At 42.4% G+C, this 25,233-nt stretch overlaps 2 protein-coding genes across 4 annotated transcripts in view; one reads left to right on the top strand and one right to left on the bottom strand.

Moving 5' to 3' along the window:
- The first annotated feature begins 8,001 nt into the window (after positions 1-8,001).
- KLF2 (Kruppel like factor 2) lies at positions 8,002-10,450 on the top strand. The gene is made up of 3 exons (XM_042024323.1): positions 8,002-8,112; positions 8,259-9,150; positions 9,538-10,450. Exons 1-3 carry the CDS (start codon positions 8,038-8,040, stop codon positions 9,711-9,713), a joined length of 1,143 nt encoding a protein of 380 aa, XP_041880257.1. The 5' UTR covers positions 8,002-8,037; the 3' UTR covers positions 9,714-10,450.
- A 6,665-nt stretch (positions 10,451-17,115) lies between these two features.
- Positions 17,116-25,233, bottom strand: part of EPS15L1 (epidermal growth factor receptor pathway substrate 15 like 1) — a 48,761-nt gene continuing 40,643 nt past the window's right edge. For 2 of the 3 annotated variants that reach the window (XM_042024320.1, XM_042024321.1), the window contains one exon: positions 17,116-22,479. In XM_042024320.1, the coding sequence (XP_041880254.1) occupies positions 22,333-22,479 (147 nt within the window). In that variant the 3' untranslated portion in view covers positions 17,116-22,332. The remainder of the gene's footprint in view (positions 22,480-25,233) is intronic. The other variant, XM_042024322.1, reaches the window with a different exon arrangement.

Genomic DNA, 25,233 nt, shown 5'->3' with positions numbered 1-25,233 from the left:
TGTCAGGCTGAGCTGAGCTGCAGCCACGGACGTGGAACATTTCAGTGTCTAACTTCAGGCTGAAGTAAAAGTTATGTTGAAAAAAATAACTTGGTTTTCTGTGATATGAAACCTGAAAAGGGGAACAGGGCAAATCATGCAAGGTCTTGAGCAATAGGTGAAAGGGCCCCCTAAATTGTTACCATCAGGCCCAGTGCGGCTTGTAGCACTTCTGCTACAGAAGGTTTAGTCCCACCCTGTGCCCCCCTTGTCCAACTGGAAGAGATGGATGTGGCAACCACAAGCTGGAGGATTGGCCACCCATCATCAATCAGAGCTCTGCAGTCCATGTGCATTGGTTTCTCACCCTGCTTCTACTCACCAAATTCATTTTGCTTGGGATTAGGCCCATCTCTTTTCTCTCAAAGCAGCGATTTTCCTTGCAAATGTGGGATAAAACCCACGCTGGTTATTTGGCAAATTAAAGCACCTTTTTCCCTGCTGTAACCTGACACTAACAGCCCCATGCTCTCCATGCTGAACACTTCTTTGTAGCTCACATTATGCCGTAATTGGCAAAACACATTCTTCCCAGGCTTGTGTTTTTATTACAAACATTTATTTGGCGCTTGATGTGGCAAATGAAAAGAAAATTTCACAACTCATTCTACAAAGTTGCATTGTATCAGGCTGTCCCTTGAAAAAGCATTTTATTGCTCAAGAATAGCTGTAACCGTTCGAGGGATTTCAACAGTGTTGTTCTCTTCAGCTACAATTGCTATATATACTACAGCACCAAATAGTAATAATTTTGATCAGTATTAACCCTGACAACTGGCACTTGATTCCACCCTCAGCAGTAAGTGTGACATTCCTTGCAGGCATCAGCTGAGCAATCTGGAGTAATAGTTCAGGTGCATGGAAAAAAATGAGCTGAAGTTTTGTTTCTGAATAGAAAGCATTTTCTACGAAACACAAAGCAGTGTTCCTAGGCTCAGACATAGCCAGGAATTTAAATATATAAATACCCTAAAATGTAGGCATTAATAGCTCAAGAAAAAAAAATTATCACAACAATGGACATATGTGTCTGGAAAAAAGTCTATCCCAAAATATCCCACTGAAGTTTCAAAGCTTAATCATAATTATATAACTAATTGTGATCATGGAAAAAAATTATATACCATACTGAATATTTCAGTGATCTAAGTCTGCAGGGACTTGAGAGGCCAGGAAGACAAATGAAATCAGCTGCTCTATACATGCAGCCTGTCCTGCAGAGGTGCCTGTCTTCCTCTCACTGGCCAATTCATACCTCTGATTCACACTTCCATGTATTCAAACAGGGAAAGTAATTCCAGGCAGCCAGCAATACCAATTAACAGCGTCATGGTTAATGAAATGCTTGCTCCAATATTTCCCATTACTTAACTGCAGGACATATGACTAATAAATCATACAGGTGCAGTACAAAGAAGGTATTTTATAAAGGAGAACTAAAACCCACATGTTCATCACGTTAAACAAGGCTTTGCAACCTACACCCTACATGAACTCCTACTTTGTATATTTGGTGAATAAAGCTCCACTTATCAGATCCAACCATAACCTATAACCATGTTCTACATGCCAGCAAGGGAAAAAAACCCAAAGCCTTCCTCACTTCTAAGTAATTCCCTTCCTGTGATTGGTTTTAAGCTTTGTCCAGTCTTCTCTCCCCCTCCCCCAGTTGAAACGTGAACTTCAAAGTGACGAAAAGCTCTGCTAGGAAGGGCATCTGCATCTGTGCTGACTCAGACTGCTACAGATCTCACAAAATAAAAAGAGAAAAAAAAGCAGCTGATTAGGGCTTTGAAGTTCCCTCAAATAGAATTTTCCCCTTGCATTTATTAAACCCCAAACACGGTTCTTACTTCTAAACCCAGTCAGCTTTGCCCGTCTGACAACACTTACTGTCCCAAGTGGACGTGACAGATCAGACATCATTTCCTTTTTTCTCCTGTCGTCTCCAACCAATTACACAAATTGTCTATTAAAAATGCAGGCCAGGAACGATGCGAGCAGTATGAACACTCGAAGTGTAACACTCCTGTATTCCAGAACTGAGTTTCATCTTCTTGGGTTTCTGATGTTGTAGAGCCCATTAAATATTTGTTAATAATTTGTTAAGAGTAATTTTTCTGAATGGAATCACATAGGTACTTCTGCCCTGTGCTCCTGTTATTCCATGCCCTTATTGCCCATTTCTTCACTAAATATTTGGTTCTGTAATCTAAAGTGTATGGCAGCAACTGAAAACTACTTGTCATGATCCGTGACTGACATTTCAAGCAGTTTTGCTGATATGATTTAACATGCTTGCCAAGTTTTGGAAACTGTGGTATCATTTCACAGTTCTGAAAAAAAAAAATATATATATTTTTCAAGCGTGTTTTTAATTGACAGTTGAAAGGGACATCTGCAATACAACATTTGGGCATTCAGCACACACGTCAGTAAAAGCTGGCAGAAACACAGTTACATCCCTGATCAAAGCTGATCATTAAAAAAGTGGCATACGTTGCTTAGGTTTGAAGAGCCCCCAAATCAAAAATTATAAAAAATCCTTTACAGCTGAATGCTATCATTCTTCACACAGCAAATTCAAGCAACAATACATAATTACCTCAATTATATTCACTAAATAGCTGATTTTTTTGCATGATTTATTCAGCCATGAACATATTTTCTTGCATATTTCTGAGGAAAGTTTTCTTTATATAGTTTGACTTACTTATTTAAATGGATTTTAAGCTGCTTTCCCTCTGCATTGATGGGAGTCTGCCTTGCTAAAGCAGGTTGGAAGCATCAGAGCTTGACTTTTGCTCATCTTTGGGAGTTAATAAGGCCTTCACTAAAACCAGTTAAGATTGCCATCACAAGGAATGGAAGGGATAGAACTGTCAATAACTGTGTCAAAAAAGCAGAAGTGCTAAAAAATACTTCTGTTCTGTCTTTGGGAAAAAGCCAGATGCTGTATTGAGATCAGACAATAATGATGTTGAAATACTTTCCATTACAGTAACTAAGGAGGATGTTAAAACAACTGCTACTCATCTCAAACAGTATTAAGTTGCCAGGTCTGGGTAATTTAGAAGTGAATGTTTCAAAAGAACCAACTAAGGACATATCCAGATGGTTAATGTTTATCATCAATTCATTTCGGAGCAGTGGGGAAGCCCCAGGTGACTTGGAGAATGTTAATATTATGTCAATATTGCAACAGGGTAAACAGAATGACCCAGATATGCCTGTCAGTGTTACATAAACCTGGGCAGAGACAGGGAGGACTAGAGACATAAAAAGAATTCTAAATAAAGATGGTTTGGTTAATGACGTTTGTGATGGTGTTTTAAATAAGGATGTGCCTCAGTGCAGTGTGATTTTCACAGTAAGAAATAAGCACATGACAAATTAACACGATGTGCACATGCAAATTGGTCCAACCACAGGCCAATACATCTGGAAATGGAATTTAGATTTTAATCAAGCAGGTTTATTGGCTCTTGATCTTTTTTATCATTACTTACCATTCAATGTTGTTAACAATGACCTGGAAGAAAACAGAAATTGTTTCTGATAAAGTCCTAGATGACAAGGATCATGGAAGTGCAACATAATTTGAAGAACATGTCATTGTTAAAGAATTATTTTAACTATCCAGGCAGACACAAACCCCACTCACGGCAATACAGAGAAGCTAAAGGCCACACTTCTAGGAATGGAAAATGCAAGCAGCCCTGCTTTTTGGCATGGGCAAAAATAGGTTCCTACATAGGCCAACAGGGAATTCATCAGAAAAACTGGGACACCAAAATTGCTCTGCTCTCAGACAATTCATTTCATGGTGTCTTTTTGCAGCCTCCACCTTCCATCTGTGCAACCCTAAATAAGCCGGATTTCTCCCAGTGGTTCCAATTCTCTCTTGATGCTTCCTAGCCCTGCCACCATCATTTCCATCAGGTCTCCCAGGGTCCTGTTCTACCTTCCAGTCTTCCCCCATATCCCATGTGCCCTGCTTTCAACATTGTCATAAATTCAATCTTCTCAAAAAGCCTGGGAGCCAACACTGAGTGCAGAGGGTGTACATGGTGGTGCTGCCCTGGACCGGGGAGCTGAGACAGTACCATGGGATCACAGGATGGTTTGGATTGGGAGGGACCTTAAAGCTCATCCAGTCACAGCCCCTGCCACAGGCAGGGACACCTTCCACCACCCCAGGGTGCTCCAAGCCCTGTCCAACCTGGCCTTGGACACTTCCAGGTAGGGGGCAGCCTCTGGGCAACCTGTGCCATGTCCTCCCCAACCTCATAGCGAAAAATTTCTTCCCAATATCCCACCTAACCCTGCTCTCTGGCAGTGGGAAGCCATTCCCCCTTGTCCTGGCACTCCATGACATGAAAGAGCTGGGGGAGAGGATGCCTTTGCCAAGCAGCTACTCAGCACAAGACCATGACAAAGGGCACAAGTCAAATCATTAAAGAGAAGTGACTCATATTTGTCTGCTACTCCACTTTTCCAGTGCTCAGACCTCAAGAAAGACTTTGGAAATATGCAGATAGCTCAAAGGAGACTCACTAAGAAAAAAAGTATTAAGGAAAATATGTTTTCCTAAAAACTTAATGAGCCCCTTCAGGTCATCAAAGAGATGGTTCACCTTTGTGTGTCAGTCCCTGAGTGGGAATCGGCTCCAGTCATGAAAGGTCTGGTCAAAAAGGCTCCTTTCTCCAATTAATTTATGATGTTACTTTAGTCAGACAGAAGACCTACAGGATTAAACCACTCTCCCCAAATTAAGATGTGTGTCTCCAATACATTTCATATATTTCATTTTATGTGGTTGTTTACATCATTTTATCAACTTCCTTGACAGCAGATTCTAAAAAGTGTTAACTCAGAACCTGCAGTTTAAAACAGAAAAAAATAAAAAATTATATAGTCAACAGAACTGTGACAATTTGAGATGCAGGCAAGGAAATCCTCTGTCTCGTTTCAATATGAAGGGGTTGGTCACGGTGTTACTTGTACTGTGTACTCTGGGTGCTAAGAGGTGTCGTGTTCGGCTCGTTTACCCTGCTATTACTATTATTACTCTAGGTGTAATCAGGACTTTCTGAGAACAATCCCCGAGAAAGGAGCTTTTTGTTAGTTTGCTTGAGTTCTGCAATGACTCAGAACTGGGGCAGCCAGGTGATGTGGGTACTGCACTAATCCATTCAGCTGCGAGCTTCAGTGGGCACAGCCTAGCACAGCCCTAGCTCGGATTCTTCTATTAACATGCAAAATCTTGATTGCAATCCCTTTAAAAGTTTCTCCTTGATCTAAAAGCAACAAGAGAGAGCAGCAGCAACACCTAGAAAAATCAACTTTGCCATATAAAAATGGCTGAGTCCGTGTTTACTTTGGCTGGAAGACAAATCACACATCATTTAGTTCTCCTCTACCCACAGCAGATTAACAAATACTTTCTAATCTCACATTCTTCACATTTGTACACCAGTGGCATCACTCCTGATCTATGCTAAGTGAGATCACTGCCAGGATCTTGCATTTAGGTATTTAAAATAAGAGTTGTGAGCAGCACAAAGCCAGAAAATGTCAGCACAACTGTCCGCAACCGAGTGGAAGGTCACGGCAAAGTTGTTCTCAATTTGCGCAGAAGCAGTGACTCATAAGGTAAATAAATTCTCACATTTGTCTCCCCAGGTTTAGTGCAGCTCTCAATTTTTAGCCTCTCCACTTTGCTTGAAAACAAAGAGAAACTAAAGGCAGTGAATTTATTATTTAGTGTGCCTGGTTTCATCCTCTCTGCCTGCTAAACGCTTCCTTTACACGAAGAAAATGCAGAGTTTGGTGACAGCCATTGCAGGGCTATAAACAAAGTCCTTCCAGTGCCTACTGGAAGGCAGCATCCGATTGGAGCTTCTCAGCGAAACCTACACGTCCAGTTGCACATCCTAGAAACAAAATATTTTGTTATAGCTGTTGCTGAAATCACAAGCACATAAACTGACACAGACATTTGGGGTGTGTTATCAAGGGAACATTCACATTCATTCTGAATTCATCAGAGTATATTTTCTTGGCTGACTCACAGCCCCATATATATGTATCATTCACTTACAGACGTTTTATTAGAGGAAAAGAGTTTACATTGAAAGATTACACAAGTGTGACATTACAGAGCCATGAGTCACACATCTTTGTGTACAGCGTTACCATGCATTCAGTGTATTGATTCTGCTCCAGTCACAGAAGTTTGGCTGCTCCTTCTGGCCAACCTGTGAACTTTTAGAATGAAAACTATAGAAAGTTAAACAAAAGAGATATTCCTGATTTTAAAACATGTGTAGCTATTGAAAAGATCATTTACTCACCCTAGCAACTGAGCTTTCCCGAGGCAGCTAAACACAGCCACAAGCCTGGGATGGGCTCTGGTGAACAGGCTCAAAATGCTTCAGAGAACCAGAGCCCATCGAGGGCATTGCTCCTTCCCCTCCTGGGGCACACCGTGCATAAAAGTGAGAGATGTTCTCTCTTGCACTCTCCTGATTTCCAGCTCACTTAGAAACCCTTTTAGAAGTGATTACAAAGGAAATATGGACGAGGAAAGGAGAAAACATAGCTCTTTCTTTGAACAGGCTCTCAAAGAATCAGTCTGTCCCTTGATACATCACAGTTTTTCCTCCTTTCAGAACCACCAGTTTTGCTCCTGGATGATGGCCAAGCAGCCACGATCCTCAAAAACAGGAGTCTGGGGCATGTTATCAGCAATTATTGGAGAATTGCTCCTTCAGACTTGGCATCTGAGCTAGAGGCCAAGGTAAGGGAGAAGAACAATCTTCCCTTCTGAAAAATCAAGCCCAAGACCATAAATTGCCTACATCCAGAGGAAATCACAGAAGCTACGTGCATTTTTTCTCTCATAATGTCACATTGCAACATTGATTTTGGCAATCTTTGTGCCGGAATGGAAATTCTGCTACAGATCTGGACTTCCATTAAATGTAAAACTTCAGTGAAGACTGTACAAGAGTGGCATCGAACACCTTTCTGTCAGCACCAAGATGCATCTGGGACCTTTAGGGTGACCAGTGCCAGAGGGCCTCATCATCAGCTCAGCAGTTTACCCATGGGAGCAGGGCATGTCTCCCTCACTGTGCTCCGGACACCTTCCACTGCCACCCTCTTTTTCTGAGTCTGATCGCACCACGTGCCCCAGGGATGAGGCCGGGTTATGGGGCAGCTGCTCTGAGGTGTGGGGGGATCAAACCCCTAATTCATGGTGTCTTTCTTAGTGGCCCCAAGGCAAGCACCCCTCAGTGTTCCCCGTCCCACAGCGAGTCCCTCAAAGTCTCCGTTGAAGCTTGTAGTTACCAGTGTCTCCTCGTGTCACAGGTGGTCCCTTGGTGTTTCCAGGTCAGGGAGCCCTCAATGCCCTCCACCCCACAGCAGGTCGCTCACAGTATGTCTCAGCACAGGGTCCCCTCACGTCAGGAAGGGTCCTGTAGGTGTTCCCAGGGCAAGGAAAGCCCTGTGGACCCTCATCCCACCGAAGTCCCTCCAAGCCTCTCTTAGCACAGGACAGGATCCCCTCAGTGTCCCTGGAGCAGGGGTATAGAGACCCCTCGGCGTCCCCCCAGCTCACTCGGGACAGGGACCCCTCAGCGTCCCGTCTCGGGCCTCTGTCCGAGGTGGGGGTCGCGGCTCTACGGCCACTGCCCGATGTGGAGGTCACAGCTCCACGGCCACTGTCCGAGACGGGGGTCGCGGCTCCTCGGCCGCCCGCGAGGGGAGGGCGGCGAAGGGGGCCCGTCCCCGCTCCGCTCCGCCCCGCTCGGGCTGGAACCGCCGCCGCCGCGTCCTTTTATACCGGGGCTAAATTTAGGCTGCGCCCGAGCCGCTGCCTCCCGCCCGCCCCGTCCGGGACGCGTTTCCTCCGCTCCTGCAATTGGCCTGAGGCCGCCCGCGCCCGCGTTATAAGGTGCGGAGAGCGGCCGGCCGCGCTCGTCCCGCACCATGGCGCTGAGCGACACCGCCCTACCCTCCTTCGCCACCTTCGCCAGCCCCTGCCGCGAGAAAGCTCTGCACGAAGTGAGTGTCCCCCGCGCTCAGCACCGACGGCTCATCGCACGAGTGACCGCGGAGCCGCCGCCCCGCTGCGACTCCAGTCCGTCCCCCCAGCCCCGTTCCCCGAGGCGAACGGCACCTCTAACCCTCTCCCTTTTCTCTCTCCCCAGAGGTGGAAGTGCGAGCAGGAGGCCAAGACCCCCGCCGGCACCTGGGGCGGCCTCTCCCCACGCAAAGAGGACGAGGATCTCAACAACGTGCTGGATTTTATCCTTTCCATGGGCAGCGATGGCTACGGCCAGGGCACTGCCGGCGGGGACTATCCCCCTGCCCAAGGCGAAAGCGGTGGCTTTTACCAGACAAACCCGTCCCCGGGATGCTACAGTGCCCTGGAGCAGGGCAGCCCCCCGCCCTACAACGCCGGCATCGTGCCGGAGATGATGCGTTCCGATATGGACTCCAACTACTGCCCTTCTGGCAGCGTCCACGGGCGGTTCTTTGTGACACCCACCTTCGGGAGCCCGCAGTTCGTTGAGAACATTAAGCCCGAACCCGACATGGACAATTATGGACCGGTCCTGGGTCTGGTGCCCCAGGCTTGCCCAAAGATCAAGCAGGAGGGGAACGCGACCTGCATGATGGCCTACGAGCAGCCCCGGGTGGCCAGTTCCCCCCAGATCCCTGGGGCAGAGACGCCCCCGCTTAGCCCCGACGATCTCATGGTGAACGACTGCCACACACAGATGATGTGTCCCTCGTCCGTGTCATTCCAGCAAAGTTACCACCCGGCCTCCGGCTTCCACCACCCGCAGACCCACCTCCAGTACCAGAACACCTCCCAGTTTGGCCTTTTCGAGGACAGCCTGCCCTTACAGCCCTCGGCTCCTAGGGGCATGCTCACCCCTCCTTCCTCCCCTCTGGAGCTGCTGGACTCCAAACCAAAGCGAGGACGCCGGTCCTGGCCAAGGAAGAGGACGGCCACTCACACGTGCACCTATGCCGGCTGTGGGAAGACCTACACCAAGAGCTCACACCTGAAGGCCCACCTCAGGACACACACAGGTAAATGTTGCTGATGGCCTTCATACGGAGATGTGCTGTGTGCCGGTTGGGATAGGGGATAGCCCTGTGTAAAACAGTTTGCAGCCTGGGCTTTTACCCTGTAGTCTGTTAAATTCACAGCTGAGCTATGGCAGGTGGTCAGGTCTGTGACCTAAGTGTTCACCTATGTAGTCAAAGTTTTTCTAAGGGCTTCTAAAGCCCTTTCTCCAAAGATTTTCACTGCAGGTATGGGTGAGTAAAGGAATTTCTTGTAGTTTAGCTTAAAAGCACTTGGATCCTGCTGTGAAAGGGCTTGGTAGCAAATAAAGGGATAGCTACGATAAACCTCAGCAGGTTGCCTGGTATATGGTGCCATGCTGAGTCATGCTCTCCGATTTCCCCAAACAGGTGAAAAGCCCTACCACTGCAACTGGGAAGGCTGCGGCTGGAAGTTCGCACGCTCTGATGAGCTGACCCGTCACTATCGCAAGCACACGGGCCACCGGCCCTTCCAGTGCCACCTCTGCGACAGGGCGTTCTCCAGGTCGGACCACCTGGCTTTGCACATGAAGCGGCACATGTAGCCCCAGGGACTCTGCCCTGCCAACAGTGGACCTTATTTAACTGCTCAGGTGCAGAAGCGTTAAAAACCTGTAGCTGGTACTACATAGGGAGGCACCGACCGACGCTCCAGGACGGACACTGAGGATCTGACACAAGGAGCCTTAGCCAGGCATCTCCTGCAGAGAATCTGCCGTGACTGAATCAGTGACCTGCCCGTCCCGGTCAGGAGAACAGGGGTTATTTATGAAGCTTCTGTGAAGGGTAAACTCCGTAAGACTCCATACAGATTGTATAGAAGAAGCTGTAAATATGGTTTTTCCCCCCGATTTTAACTGCCCATTCCTAAGCTTTACAAGACAATGTTTGTATGGAAACTGCCTGAAGTTGACCCTAGAAGGCATAAAAAAATGAATGTTACTGTAGCTAACAATGTTAGTTTAGATCTCAGTTGAAGGCATGGCTAAGAGAACACTCCTCTTGTTAGACTGTTTGGTTCACAGGTGCAATAATATTCTTGTTTGCCATGATCTACACTAGAAGTACAGGGCTTGATGTCTTGTAAGAAAATAACCTATTTACTGTAATTTTTTTATATATTGTAAATAATTTTATACAATGAGAAATATTGTATATGTAAATAGAAGACAAATGGGTATTTTGCCTATTTCTGTTTTTATAAAAACATAATTTTTCAATGTTTGAAAACATTTCATCTTTTTAATAAAATAAGTTTTTAATTGCTATGATTTTCATTCTCCTCTGAGATCTCCCTGTTACTTTTTCCCTGATGGCTGGACCAGCAACCACCTGGTTGTGTTTTAAATTATCAACAACTGTAGGAAGACACTTAAATCTGAGCCATGGATTTTTCTGAAACAGATAACAGAGTAAGTAAGTTATTCTCAGTGGTAAATAAGACACAGTACAGTGCTTTATCAAAAAATCAAATAGGAAAGTAGATCATATTCAAAATATACTTCCTTAAAATGGTTAAGTAAGCAACACTGTAATTTCAGTCTCATTTCTAGTTTATGCTAGACTATTTTAATAGCATTCTTAATGTTTTCCAGATGCAGTTATAGTTTTGCCAGCAGTGTGTGGGTTTTTACTATAAATTTAAACACTGCATTTTTGTAATTATGGAGGCTTATTTTAAGGCATTCTTGTACATAAATTATCAGTGCTCTCAAGAGCTCAGTGCAGAATTCCAATAGAACAGTAGTGGAATTCAAGCATGAATTCACAATACAGGTTAAAATACCTTCCATAATTCATTCCCCAGAACTTAAATTCACCTAATAATTTGCAGTGTCACCTAGATTTCAGGAGTTAAGAAAGTTAGTAACTTTCTGGGGGGAAAATCAGCCAGGAATTGAGACTGTGAAAACTAATTGTAAATAAACTGGATACTGCAACAGCTATAGGGGTAAAGAGAGCTGCAAAAGTCAAATTGAGCCCCCAAAAAATTCTCAGCTGTAAATGAGCTCAGAATTCCAAGCAGTAAATCCAAGCAGTTGTTTTGACAGTCTGATGGGCATCCTCTGTCTTTACAACTCTGATCTTGTGGTGAGTCTGGATACCTGTACATCACTGCTAATCAAATCTGCAGATTCAGCTTAATATTGCAGCATTTTGTTTCCTTAACATCTGGATACTTGGAACTTGGTTTTAGTCAAGATAGTGACCTTCTTTCTGACTTTACATGTTAGAATACACAAGAATGAAATCAACAGGAATGCATTTAGAGCAACTACAAATATAGCTGTTCTTCTGTGAAAGCAAAGGCTGAAGTTGTTCATGTGGAACAGATGTATTTTGGGCTTCTAATCATTGGCATGGAAGAATGAGTTCCACATTTCACTTTTATAGCTCTTTCAAAGTGAAATATAAGGGAGCTTTAACGTTTCTTCATCAAAAACAAAACCCATTTATTTGCTAGAAAAAAAATAAATTGCACAATCTAATTCCAGAAAGTGAGGATGACTTAAAGATGTTCTAAACTTGGCACATTCATTGTTGCAACAGTTCTAGGTATTTCCTTCTCTTTCCCCATAGCCAAATATTTTCATATTTCAGCATGTCCTTTGGTGTTTATAACTTTAAGAAAACAACTTTTAAAATTCTTACTCTCATCTCTTCACACTCACCTGGCTTTCCCTTGCTCTTTCTGAAGAACTGGAAATGGTTTTAGTCATTCCCAGTTTTCAGTGTTCCCAGTTTTTGTTATAACCCAGGTTTCAGTAATACAGTGCAAGCTTAAACAATTGCTTTTTGTAATGCAATTTAAAAGACAAAGAGGTGTGACATCTCAGTGCTCAGCCCCATATCTGCGTTGGGAAGGGCCCAAGAGCTCTCCAGTGGTGGGGAAGATCTTGGAAGCATCACAACATCACAATGCACTTATCTGGCTCGACTTGTCCCCAGTCCTCTCCTGACCTCTAGTAGAGGCTGGGTATAGGTCTGACCAGTTTTCTTTCCTTCCAAATCCTCAGCCTGGAGAAGAGGGCTCCAAGGAGACCTCAGAGTCCCTTCCAGTGCCTAAAGGGGCTCCAAGAGAGCGGGAGAGGGACTCTACAAGGGCTGGAGCAACAGGACAAGAGGGAATGTTTTCACACTACCAGAGGGCAGGGTTAGATGGGATGTTGGGAAGAAATTCTTCCCTGTGAGGGTGGTGAGGGACTGGAACAGAATTCCCAGAGAAATTGTGGTTGCTTCATCCCTGGAAATATTCAAGGTCAGCTTGAACGGGGCTTGGAGCAACCTGATCTAGTGGAAGGTGTCCCTGGCCATGGCAAGGGCTTGAATTGACCAGGATGGACTTTAAGCTCCCTTCCAACCAAAACCATTCTGCGATTCTGTGATTCCAAGTCAGCTGCAGCCAGTGAATGGTACAAAGGTATTGTGTGCTGCTCAGGGCCTTTGTGCAGAAATAAATGTCAACACAGTCACTAACCCCTAAAAAACCCTCATGTGGCTACTCTGCAGCACCCACCACCACACTGGGTGCTTCTCCTCCTCCTCATCCTCCTCGTCCTCCTCCTCCTCCTCCAGCTTCTCCTCCAGCGCCTCAGCATGAGAGCATTCAAACCTGCCTTTGCTCCAGGTAAGAGTCTGGCTGTGAGGGTTATCACCTCTGCTGCCTCTGCTGCTGCTCACTAGAAAGTCTTCAGACAAGACAGTTGGTATCTGCCTGATAGCGTGGTACCAAATAGCTTTCAGAGCCTAATGGGCAGTGGAGACAAGGAAAGAGGAGCAGGTGTTGGTGTCTGAGCTTTTAGATTTGTGACTCAACTGAAAAGAGAGCAGAGGAATCCCCATGCATAAATGTAAAAGACTTTATATAAAAATATATAAAGACAGGCCTCTGAATGGGATGGGGGACAAAGCACTAATAAAAGTTCACAAGAAACTTTCTTGTCATTGTTTAAGGGAGGGCATCTGTGATAATTGCTACGTGGTCTTTACAGGAAACTGCATGCTCTTGAATCTTGAGATCATCTTGTAGCAGAAAAAAAAGAGATGCTGATCTTATTCTTCTCACATTCCATTATGATTAATTGTCAACTCTCTTTTTTTTTTCCTCTCTCTTTAATTGTTTTAAATGAATACATCCAAAGATGTGTCGCTGTAATTCCAGTAATCTACCAAGCCTCCCCTAGTTAGCAGGAAACCACTAATGCTCCACATCTTCTACTAACTGACCATCAGGTTATCTCTTAAGTAATTTTGTTCTAATTAACCATCTGCCTCCCAGGAAGCATCCAGCGACCACAACCTGCAGCTATCCCAGATTTGATTTTGACATACCAGGGAAAGGAAAAAACTACAGAAGCTGTAGTTAAACCTGAGGGGAGGAAATGTAGAGTCCGTTGAAAACAAGATTTTCACACATATTAATGTAAGATACCACAGCCATGGGCTCACTATTGTTGTAAGATAGATTGTGAGATAAGATAGAGCAGGTTAAGTGCAGAAACAGGCAGATCCTGCACATCGATCCTAGTGAAATTTTTAGTAAATATTGCCAAACTCAGGTACCATCCAGAGCAGTCACTGCTCTAAGTCTGTTCATTCCACATGGAGTTTCAGAGCATTGTGTTTCACTCTGCTGAAAATGGTTTTTCCTCACCCACTGACTTGAGAAGAGTCAGTTAAACTCCCCCGCGATGGGACCTCGCTGTCAGAACACACCGTAATCCTGAGATGGCCCAGAGCAGAACCAGGGCCAGCCGCCACAGGGCCGTTTGGCTCGGTCGCCTTTTGGCTCTCGAAGGTGCCCCAGTGCCCTGTGCTCACCCAGCACCATCCCAACACCATTCCAGCACCACACCAGCACCCTGTGCACAACCAACACCACCCTGCACACAACCAGCACCATGGTAGCACCACAGCAGTGCCCTGTGAAACAGCCCAGCACCCCACCAGCACCCTGCACACAACCAGCACTGCACCAGCACCCTTTGCACAACCAGCACCTGGCAAGCCAGCAGGCAGGGCACTTTCAACTCTCTTTTTTTCAACCCTGAAGTGGAAAACTGGACTAGAAACCCAGTGGCTTTTCTGGAAGTTTATTTTAGATTCAGTTTAGCAGCTGATCACATCTGGGAGAGTTGAAGCTTTAGTACTGGCCATGGCTCACCTCGTGCAGGATGGGGCATTTCAACCTGTGCGAGCCCTTGGTTACTCACAGCCATTTACAAACTGCCTGAAAACATTGACTGGCTCTAAACTTTGGTCTTCCATCCACAAGAACGCCAAAATAAGTTTGTCCACTTTTCAAATTATAGGATTGTATGGTTCTGTGGTTTTCTGTGGTAGAAGCTCTGTGGTTTCTCAAGCTATTTTGTGCGCCTCTAACACAGAGTAGCTGTTAGGCTTCGCTTAAATTGAATTTTCGAAGCCAGAACCCCAAGCTCTAGCAATTTCTTCTGCTATATTTAGATAGAACAACTACAACAAAGTCATGTAGCCATCACTATGGTAGCTAGCAAAAAATTCAACCCAAACCCCATGTAATTTAACAGGGAGAAATCCATCCCCATTGCTAGCATCCAAAACCTACTTGGTGGCATCTCCAAACCTGAAAATTCCTGGGTGTCCTTGAAGCAGCTGGGTCTGTCCCAGATGCCACCTGCCCAAGACATGTCTTGTGTGCTGTGAGTGAAGCAGTCAGAGCTCCAAACTCTGGCACTGCAGCAGCTCCTCTGCCGTGGCCCAGGCTGTGGCAGAAATGTGCTTCCCACTGATTTGGAGAAGTAATTGGTTTACAAGCCAAACACTGGTAACCTGAAGCACATAGCCATGCCCAATTCATAGGCGCTGGAGGTAACTAGTTCAACATATTGATTCCCAGAGACTCCTTAAAGCTCTGTATGATTTGATCCTAAACAACCCATTGCCCATCACTTCAGCTGGGATTGGGAACAGCCCCTGCCACAAACCAGCACCTTCCACTTGCAGCATGCAAAGGATGCAGGGATTTATCCTGAACTTGTTTGGTAGAAAATATATTTGATTTACTCTTTTGAGGTCTGATTTTTCAGCCACCATTATTTGATCTTATAATATTTAGTGCAGACACTAAAGAGGAACGATAAGGACTGCTTTATAGAATGAAGAGGGGTTAACTTTACCAAAACCTCCTTTCTAAGCACAAGGAGAGCAGAAGCAACCAAGTTTTCATTTACTCTGTAACCATTGTTAGCATTAGTTACCTGCTTATTTACCTGCTCCCACTGTAAGTCCTTTTAGCAAATCAGAAGTTTTCTGCCTGTTGTTGTGAGCATAAATTCAGCAACACAGAAACTGCAGGTGAACTTACCTGGTACAGGTTTATAACTAAATGGGGTATCACTTCAACTCACTTTTACTTTGGTTTCTTGCACTTCTTACAGCTCAGAGCATACCTGTAGTTCTGACTTATTATGTCATCAGGAAATATCTGGAATATCATATTGGATATGATCTCCTGTGTCATTCATTAGGTGACTAGCTACTGAGCCTGAGGCTTGAACACAAAACAAAACACACACAAAAATATCCTCAGATCCCAACATCCACTTTTTTACAGCCTGTGTGTAATGACAGCCTTAAGTGGTTTTTTTTATCTTAATGATTTCATATTATACTGCAAAATAAGGGATACAGAATGCCTGGATGTCCTCTCTGTGGATGCAAGGGATAGGCAGAGAGCACAGGGCTTTGTCATTCTGAAAACTGTGATCAAGGACCTTTATGGGAAGTTAAAGCAGAAATATATTATGTTTGCCTCTGGCAGAGTCCTGTGATATTTCATCAATAAGGAAGGCTACAGCAATTTTAAGATACGCTGCATCAGCACCAATAAAAAGCTTTGATTGTGGTCGTTACATTAAAAAAAATGCCAACCAGACAGGAGGGAAAAGGTACTCAAGAGTGACTACACTGATAGTCACGTCCAGCAGATGGGAGATCAGCAATTGCAGAGATAAACCTGATGGCACTTCCAGCACAGGGGCGGCACTGACAACTCCGGGAGCTCAGAATTCCAAGAGGAGAGCTGGGCTTGGGACATATTTAAGTACAGTCAATAAATGCTACGGTTGTGTTAGAGGTTAAGAGTTGGGCTCAGACTTGGGCAGCCTTTAGGGTCAAATTTCCACATCCTGAACAGGATGGTGTTGCTTTTCTTCCCTTCCCAGTGAAGGGGCTCTCAGCTCATGCTGGGTACAGGGGAGTCCTTTGAGATTAAGCCCGGACAACGTGGATTAGGAAAGCATTTGGGAAAGCATGGGGATGAGAATGCTGTGTGTGTCAGACCCCAAAAATGTGAGTGGGAGCAACACACGGAGCACTGAGCCGTGCTTCTGTAAGAGATGAGAAGCACGACACGATGAGAGGAATTGGGCAGGGAGTTGTGCCCATCTGTGACATGCTGCAGTCAAATCCTGCTCCAAAATGTCAACGTACTAAAAATATTGGAGAGAAACCTGCCTTGGCAACCAGCTACTCACTTTGTCCAGGTGAGCAGGAACAGCCAGTGAACAGCTGGGAGAAGAATGAGTCAAAGTGAGTAAATGGAACAGCCCACTAGTAAGGTGTGTTTTTCCAGCCAGCCAAAGGTTGTCTCTGGTGATCTCCCCAACCACTCCTGGTGTAAATTGCCAGGACATCCAGCATTGCTGCACACAAATTGCTTGGAAAGGGTGTGGTGTTGGATTTGGGACTGGTTTGCTCAGCCCAAGTGTGGCTGGGACAAGGAAGAAAGGGAAGGACAGGAGGAAAAACAGTGCAGAGGGCAACAAGGAAACCAGCCAACAAGGAAAAGATTTCAGTGCAGAGAATAGAGTGGTTGGTCAAAGCAAGATTCACAAATTTAACATAAAAACTCGGGAAATTGTGGACAAAAAAAAAAGTAAAGAAAGAGTGCTGAAATCTCAGAGCTCCAAAAAGTAACTTTTCATTTATTATATTAAACAGTAACATTTCTCTTATATTAAACAATAAACACATGAGATGGGTTAAAATTAAAATACCTCACAATTTGTTATAACATTTGAAAGATAAATATAACCACAATAATGTACATATTTGGAGATATTAGTCAGATTTAGGTCACCATTGCAGTTTCTGCTTTGTGTTTCCACCTTTTTCAAATCAGACTGAATAATGGTATATTAAAAGGGACACCAGAAGAGCACTCCATACTTGCAACAGCAGAAGGAACCACAGTCACTAGGAGTTTTCCTTTGAAACTTAAAGGGAGAGGCAGAAGTTGGAAAAATGAAAATTCCATTTTATAACAAATTAGCCTTTATTTATAAAACTTTCAAGTAAAAAGAGCAGTATATCAACTGATCAAACAGGTGTGTCAATGAATTATAGTTAACATATTTACTCTAAAAATAAAATCTTCTATGATTCCATCATACTGCAAGCAAAATTCCTTTCTAGGAAAAGATGGTTGTTGTGAAGTGTACATAGATGAAATATATAACCAAATATATAACAAAAAACTTGGCTGTTCCACTAGTAAGGAAGATAATTGAATTAGATCATTAATAGCAGAGATCAATTGCCTTCAAAAGAGTTCCAGCTCTAAATGAGGATTAAACAGAAATGAAACTCCTGAGAGGGAGGAATAAAATGCAGAAGAAAGGAGAAATCAAACTCTTACACAAGGGAAAGCAACAATTCTACTTGGACCAAAACTCCTTGGGCCACGGCTCTACAGAACAAATGTTCTTCTCAATGGAGAAACACTGAAGAAGAAATAGTAACCCCAGAAGGATTATAAGAAGAATCCAAGAAAAGTGCATTATCTTTGAGCATAAGATGACAAAATAATCTCTACAATACTGCTAACGGATTTCACAGATGGGAATTAAAAAAAAAAAAAAACGGCTTACACAGACACAGCTTGGAATTTCTTACACTTCGAGAGCACAGTACATGGAATAAGATATAGGAAGGACTGATGACCCTCACAGGGCAGAGGTTCCATAAGGAAAAATTGGCCTATATAAAAATATTTCATACAGCATTATTGTGGAAGTATGATTTTTATGAGCATCTGGTTTTATTGCAAGGTGACTGGGAGGTTTTACAGCGACACAGTTTGAAGGTAACTGAGGGAAACCACTCAAGGCAAATGTGAACACAGTTCTGTGAAGGGTAATGCAGTAATTCAGTACCTGTGTCCTACGTGCACTGTCTGCACGTGCAGGTTCAACATGAGTAATTGTCTGTCTGTCCTGTTTAACTGTTGTGCCTCAGTGCAATGTGCAATCCAGGGCTTTCCATGAGTCATTCCAGTAGTGTATATTCTGTATAAAACATACATAAAACCATATGCCACCATAAAACCCTCCTAAACTCTTAGTGATTGCTCAAGGTACCGCAGAGTCTAATAATTTATCTAAGTAGAAAGCAGAATCACCCCCACTCTTCCGTCTAAGCCAAATATGCAATGGAGAGTCGTTCCTCCTGAAGTAAAAGCTCAGGTGGAAATGGAGGAAAACCAGAACTGGAATCCAAATGACAATTATGCACAACCAATCTAACTGGAATGAAGCAAGAAAAACACGCTTTCCACCTTTGCCTGTGACTGTTTGGAGTGTGTGTATGAGAAGAACTCCTCACAAATCATTTTTTATAAAGGCAAAAAAAGGAAAGAGGGAAGTGAAACTACAAGCAAACATAGGAGAAAAACTCATTGCCTCAGCCCAGAGAAGAAAGATGACATGCAAGATCAGCAGTTGAGCCTACATTCCAAACAGATACTTTAAAAACTCCGAAGAATGTGAAATTACATCCAGCGCAGATGATTACTACTTTCTGCCAGGGTTCTCTTACACCTGGCACAGCTAATGAACACAGTTTTTCATGTCAATGAAAGAAATCTTGATACAAATTGATTAGAAGTCATTTCTCCTCTTTTCTTTAACCAGGACTTTGAAATTCTCAGAGCCATGAGCTAATCTAAATTTCTGTAAAGATTCCAATTCTGTATCCATCTCTGGTTACAGAATTCATACATACACACAAGCTTTAATATATAGAATATATCTGCATATTCTACATATTCATTGTATATACACATTTTATGTACAGCACAAGGAGCTATATACTGGACGTGGCATGTGGACATGTAGAGTATATACACACACTATGATTACATTATACAATACTATATATATATATGTATATATATATATACACACATAGACACAAATAATATGGATCTCACTGTACACTGTATATGCACTGGGGGTATTCACATTTGCCATATCTTACACTGTATGTATTTTCTCTGCCCAAATAGCAAAAGGTCTGCTTGTGCTTTAAATTTCACTGTTCTGGAGGAAGAAGATCGATGTCTTGCGATAAAGTTTTGCCTCAAAGAGCAAGTGCAGGTATTGTACAAATACTGAGTTACAGCATAGGGAAAGAATGTGGGGAATCTTCCTTTCTATATGGAAAACTAGATTAAATACAAAGTGAGAAATCACAGCTAGGTTTTCTTCTACTGCAGTGACAACATTTTGAATCAAGAGTGTTTCAGAAAACTTAAGGTTCCTAAATCTAATACTGTGCATAGACAACATGTTGTGTTCCATCCTTGTTCATTTGTTGATCTGCAGTTACTGTCCAAGCAAATATGAGGGAGAGTCAATAAGGAAATACAAAAACAAGCCCTATCTCTGTATAGAATGAATGTGAATATTAATTCACATTTCTGCCTCCCTGCTGGACATCTTGAAAACACCATCTCATTGGCTTAGAAGCATTATAAATTCAGTATTTTAGGGCCCTGACAAAGCAGCAGAAAGTCTTGTACAGAACTTCAAAACTGCATCAAGCTACTTAGTCATCCACCTGTCCCTCTGGAGTGACATTAACCAGTCCAGAACTGGTATTCCTTTCTAAATTTTACTGTAGCAGAAGACACACCACAAGGACTTGTGTCCAAGTGAGCAGGAGGATCTTACACATGGATACAGTGTGTTTAACTTCACTGAGAATCCTGCAGCCACTTGCTTTTGAAAATTGCTCTTTCACAGCAAAAGTTTTATCATGTTACCTAAAGACAGACCTAAGTTAGCTCTCAGAGACTTCAAGTCCTATACACCAACAGAAGAGAGAATTTTTTGATGTTTTAGTATGCTTGATCATGTAATCAAACATCTATTAGAGAAAAATCATCGCAACAGGAAGGGATTTCAATTCAGGTTCTGCACAATTAGAAATAGCTTCTATTGCATCCCAAAGGGCTCATTAAAGGACAGTATTAAAGATCATTATACGGTTGGTTTTGGTATAAGAAATAAATCTTCTTCCCTTCTGAGAATAAAAGGTTCACATCATTTCACATGGTACCATTAGCACAGCAGACACACAGCAAAAGGGGAGTTGTGACTCCTAAAAATAACATCCTAAACATGGATGGATGTGTGTGTCTGCACACCCACCCACCCACCTACCTCCCCACAAAAGCCTGAGAGTACAAATGCCACATCTTGGCTGAATTCCAGAGCTGAGAACTACCAAGATGCTTAAAACGATCCAATCTGACTCCTCTGTGTAAGGAAAGCATTCAGGGTAAGGCAATCCCAACGGAACAGGGAAAGATTGTTTTCATTCACTGAGCAGGCACTATCGTTGCAGTATGAAAATAAAAGTAAGGAAGCAAGGACGTAAAAAATAGAAACACATTAAAGATGATGAAGGAATATCACATTAAAAAAAAATAGAGAAGATGTTGTAAGATAAGCGCTGCATCAGTAAAAACCCAGAATGGAAAGCTTTGCATACCCAGAGAACAAAGGGCAGGAAAGAAGACTGAGGACATTTAAAAATGTTGTGCTAGATCCCTACTCCATGAGACAGAAAATTCCAAGGCAAACACAACTGAAGTTTTAGAATTCCTGTAATCAGAAAAGGCATTTCTAGTAAGCAAATTAAATTCACAGACTCATTTTTCTAATGTCAAACACATTCTGTGTTGTCTTTTCCAGGTGGAAGCATTCAGTGCGTATAAAACCTGTTCCTACCTGGTCTGAGTACTGCAAACGGTATTTTAGAGCCAACCCGGACAGTGCTGCCAGAACTGATGTGTGAATGTGTATTTGGCAACTAAAATCTGATTCAACTTGGCTTGATTTCAGCTAAATCTGCTTGATCTGTAACCCCAAAGAGGTGGAATTAAAGAAGCAGAGGTAGGGACTGTACCAGTCACTTGGGTAACACAACCTAGTCTGTGTGCTCAGAGTTGGAGTAAATGAGGGTACAATGAGTTCTAAGGGTGAGCACTCCTCAACCTTGGCAACTTTTCCACCACTTGATTTCTTGATGTCACATTAAAGCAGCACCCAAATGTGTATCACCATCCTGCAATCTGTTCGCTTACAATAAAGCAAAATTTTACTTCATAATGTAACTGCTAAGTTATTTATTCCATTTACTACAACTGAATTCACTCCCTCTTTTAGTCGCATACAATTACTAAAACTCAATGCAAACAAAGGTTTTAATTACAAGTACTACTAATTTCTGGAGTCTTCAAATTTGTACTGTTTTATGGAGTTCAGAGTTTGTATCCACCATACATAAATTGTCAGATTCTTTTGTAAAAGCCACGACTTCTGGATAAAAAGGGACCATCTAATAATGAGTTTATGCTTTGACATAGATGATACAGAAGATGTACTGATTAGCCTACCATGAATTATTAAATAAATGTAACAAGTGAAAGCTAATTCTATAAATATTCTCTTTTTATGACATTTTCTTTGAAATTCATACTGCAGCCTCAAAGGCCCAGTGGAATTCAGGTTATAAAAAACCAGATTCACAAGCTGCAGTTTACTCTATGCAACATTTGTGTTTCAGATAAAGAAACTTTCAGTACCTTAGGATTATACATTAAATTCCTTATAAGCAATAAATTTTATCTAGAACATATAATACAGCTTATACAGTGTTTCCTGCAGATTATGCACTTGAGAAGCCACACAGGGCCTGGTTGGACACAACCAGCCAGTCCTGTTTCCATCTGAAGGTGACTAAAATTATTTTCACAATATAAACCAAGGATTTAGTATTTTTATAAAAGCCTTGTTCCAAGGTTTCTCTTAGACAGGGTGGAGCCCAAGACCCCCTTTAAGAGTCTGGCATGTCAGCCTTACTGAGTGCAATGGCCAACTCGAGGTCTTCTTGTTCTTGTCTCCGCAACCGAGCCAGTCTTTCCTGCTCTGCTTTTTCACTCTCCCGCTTTGCCCAGGCCAGCTGCTGCTCCTCATTTCCAAACTAAAAAACGAAAACGGAAAATGAATTACTAAAGTTACCAACCAGCTCAAAAAAATTATGCAAAAAATACAAAGAATCAGACTTATTAAATATACAGGTCAAGTACATCAGGCTGTCTTAGGGCAGTTCTAGATTGAGATAGAAATTCACTCACTGGTTTCCTCACTTCATCCTTTATTTCCTTAATTTCTTCCTCCTTCACTTCCTCCCTTGATTTATTTCCTTAATTCCTCCTTCCTTTACTTCCTTAGTTTATTTCCTTAGTTTCTTCCTCCTCCCACCTGGAAATTAACCCACATGGGATGCAAGTCCCTGCATCTGTGGCTCAGTTGGGTATGAAAACGGCCAAACAAGAACTCCACAAACACAAAAAAAAGGAAGTTAATGGTTTGGAAGCACAGCAACTACAGACATTTTTAAGAAGAAATAGCTGGTAAAAGCTGGTAAATAGCTGGTAAAGCCAATAGTTATTTATACTTGTGCAACTGCACAGCAGAAAGTTTTATTGTGGTAGTACCTGCTAAGGGTGAGGGGTTTGTTAAGTGATTTTGGACACTGCTGACATGTGGGAAGTTTCATCACCAAATCAAAAGTTACCGAAAGTGCTTCTGCTGCTGTTCATAAAATACACACAGAGTTTCTCCAGTAAGAAATAATGTCAGCGAATCCAGCTTACTTCAGCAGAGAACACTAAGAAAGTACCACACTCTATAACATTCAGCTCCTAAACCTGTTTGGGTTTCCCAAAACAAAAGTACAGTGCAGCAAAACTTGTCTGAAATTATATTCTAGTGTTTACCACTGAAAGATGCAGAAGTTTGCTTGTTTGAACTTTTTGCACAGAATCTTAAATTATTTTATTGAAATCATAGCAATTTTAAATTCAAATATTATCTGTTCCCACTTAATTTCAGCATTTGCTGAGGAGGAGGAGGATGGGAAAAGCTGCACGCAAATGTTTGCATTAAAGCCCACTTCTAAAATCTGCTTCTGCTGGTTTGGGGTTTTTTGTTGTTGTTGTTGTTGGGGTTTTGTTTGTTCATTTGTTTTGGGGGGGTTTTGTTTCCTTTTTTTTGTTTGTTTGTTTGTTTTGGGTTTTTTTTTTGTATGCAGGAAAACATATTATTTGAGGGTTTTTTTGAGGAGAAAAATTTCAGCTGGATGTATACTGCACAAATTCCCTGTGGCCCAGGACACAGTGACTCTGAGCACAGCCTGCTGTGCCATGGCACAAACTGATGCAGCTACACCTGCCCAGACCAACCTGAAATATTGAACTGTGTTAAAATGCAAGTTTCAGTGCTAAACCCTGCCTAGCTGCATATACACTATGTAATGGCCCCACCCCAGCCTCCTCCTCCACCCTGCACTGTAATTTTTATTTTTTTATGTATTTTTAAATAAATATGCCTATTTGAATTTCTTTCAACTCAAGCCCAACTTTCATTTACTCATAATTTAATTATGCCCCTGGATGCCCATCATTCCTCATTTTATTTCTCTCCACATGACTTTTGAGATTTTTGACGCAAAAAAAAAAAATTACTTTTCTCTGCTTTCCTTGCTATAAAAATTTAGATGAGAATCTTTGCATTTGGATATTACTAGAATACAACAGAAGTGTAACACCTTTTGGTATTTTCCTTTTAAAATGGAGAGACCCTATTACAATTCCTCATTTAAATAATGTCAGCTGATAGGCAAGATTGAAAAGCTCACTAAATTTTAAATAGATTATTTTTTTCAAGGTAAAGACAGATTCAAACAGAAGCAGGAATTCTCCACTTAGTCCAGGAATTCAGGTAGATCCTACAGCTGGGATGGAGAATTAACAGTTACTATCTTCAGAAATACAAGAAGCTTTGGTCAAACCATCTGGGATGTTTTTTTAATGTTGATAAACCAGTTTTACTTCTATAGCTTCCATTCTAGGATAAGGCTTCCAAAGTTTATGAGAGCCCCAATTATAACTTGTTTATGGGACACAAGTTATATTTTTGTGGTTAAAAGTGCTGAGTGAGGAAAAAAAAAGGAAAAATAGGCCAGTGATTCATTGGAAACAAATCTGGATGTGCCTTATTACAAGTCATTGGCACAAAGTACAATTTTCAGGCGATAACTCTCACCATTGAGTAGTGAAATAAATATAGAACAGTTAATTAATGCCACAGATTCTTGCACAGATTGTCTATAAAAAGGCAATTTACAGGTAATTTAATACAATAACATTTTTTTTGCATATGTCCAGGTTTCACCAAGTCTATAAATGTGTCACATGTGTAACTGCATTAAACCCCTCTTTTTCTTTTCTTTTTCAGAAGTACAGACCCAAGGCATAGATGAGGAAACCAGCGGACTGCAGCAAGATGAATCAAATCTCAAAAAGCTCCACTGACTTGTGTGTACTGAATTACCAGCTTGTATGGAGACAAAAAGCTTAGTTCTAAGTGTTCTGTTTCTTGGAAACTTAAACACTTTCTGTTGGCAAAAAAGTGATTTTTCTTGTTGTTCCGTAAACTGCAGCTGGAACCCAGAGATACCTGAAATCTGAGCTACCAAAAGACTTTGTTTTGTTCCAATGAATCGTATTTAATGACAGCAACAAAGTTAAGAATGCAATGAAAACATACGTAAACTCTGGGTGCATGAATGGAACAGTGTGTCAAAAAAGCACCAGATTTTCCTACTAAAATATAATGAAGGTTCTCATGTTCTTTCTTGCAACAGTCAAGGATTTCAGTTAAATCAGGTTAT

The sequence above is a fragment of the Corvus kubaryi genome, unplaced genomic scaffold (genome assembly GCF_017639235.1).
Source record: "Corvus kubaryi isolate FWS band 111438036 unplaced genomic scaffold, C.kubaryi_AGA036_p1.0 37262, whole genome shotgun sequence".
Taxonomy (NCBI): Eukaryota; Metazoa; Chordata; class Aves; order Passeriformes; family Corvidae; genus Corvus; species Corvus kubaryi.
The sequence above is the reverse complement of the archived record's forward strand: the minus strand, read 5'-3'. Positions and strand labels throughout refer to the sequence as shown.